We start from the raw sequence: 971 nt of genomic DNA, 5'->3' as shown, positions 1-971 counted from the left end.
AGAGAGAGAGAGAGAGCGAGCATGAATGAGATGGGGGCCGTGAGCTTTACGAGGACGGAGGGAGGGAAACCCGGAGGTGGCCCGGCTTGGGGAGAAGCTTGGCGGGAGGACCTTGGGAAAGGAGGGGGTGGCCTTCCCTCTTGGGGCCTCCAAAATAGAATCCCCGCCCCCCGCCCTCCGCACCCGCACTCGGGAAGGGCTGGGTGCAGAAACAGGAGTGGCCACCAGGTGTCAGCAGTGGCTGGGGGCGTCGGAAGCAGTGGAAGGGCCCCGCCTGGGAGCCTGACTCGGGGCTGGAGAGGCATCGGGGCACTTACCTGGGCTGCGCAAGGCCGGCTAGGGGCCCATCACCCCTCGAGGGCTGCCAGGGGGCCAGGGAAGGGGGCTGCAGCAAGCCGGGGGGCGGAGGGGGGTCTCCCAGGCCATATTCTGGGGGCGGGGGCAAGAGGAGTGAGCTGAGGCCCCCACCGCTGGGAGCCCCTTGCCCCAGCCTGATCCACCCCCCACCAGCCAGTTTCCAGTTGGCAGGAGGGGGAGTGCCCCGCAGGCAGGTGTAGGGATATCGCCCACAGCAGAGCGGGCGGGGTGCGTACCTGGGGGGCCTGCTGGGAGGAAAGGGAAGGGTCCTGGAGCTGCGGCCGAGCAAGGACTCTGCAGGCCACCGTAGAGGCCTCTCTGTGCGGAGAAAGGTGCGGGGGGAACTGAGGCCCGCACTCAGGGCCCCCTGCCCGCCCCCCTCAGTCCGGCGCTCCTCCCCCTACTCACTGAGGTGCTCAGTCCCCCGCGGGCCCCTGCCAGGCCTCCAGGCAGGTCTGGCCTCCTCCCGTCTGCTGCCAGGTACAGGGGTGGCGGTGTCTTGCTGGCGAGGTGGCTTGGTGAGAAGAGAGGATGGGCCAGGCCTGTGGAGCAGGAGACCCCAGGGAGAGGGCCGGCAGCCATGTCATCTACCGAAGTCTGAGTCCAGAGCGATG

The 971-nt window shown here is 68.9% G+C and overlaps 1 protein-coding gene across 2 annotated transcripts in view; it reads right to left on the bottom strand.

The window, feature by feature from the left end:
• Positions 1-248: 248 nt before the first annotated feature.
• The window catches only part of LOC102766047 (myocyte-specific enhancer factor 2B), a 21,155-nt gene continuing 20,432 nt past the window's right edge, over positions 249-971 (bottom strand). For both annotated transcript variants that reach the window (XM_015557751.1, XM_006778334.2), the window contains exons 6-8: positions 766-899; positions 594-675; positions 249-429 (exon numbers count right to left, since the gene is read on the bottom strand). In XM_015557751.1, the coding sequence (XP_015413237.1) occupies positions 314-429; positions 594-675; positions 766-899 (332 nt within the window). In that variant the 3' untranslated portion in view covers positions 249-313. The remainder of the gene's footprint in view (positions 430-593; positions 676-765; positions 900-971) is intronic.

The sequence above is a fragment of the Myotis davidii genome, unplaced genomic scaffold (genome assembly GCF_000327345.1).
Source record: "Myotis davidii unplaced genomic scaffold, ASM32734v1 scaffold448, whole genome shotgun sequence".
Lineage (NCBI taxonomy): Eukaryota > Metazoa > Chordata > Mammalia > Chiroptera > Vespertilionidae > Myotis > Myotis davidii.
The sequence above is the reverse complement of the archived record's forward strand: the minus strand, read 5'-3'. Positions and strand labels throughout refer to the sequence as shown.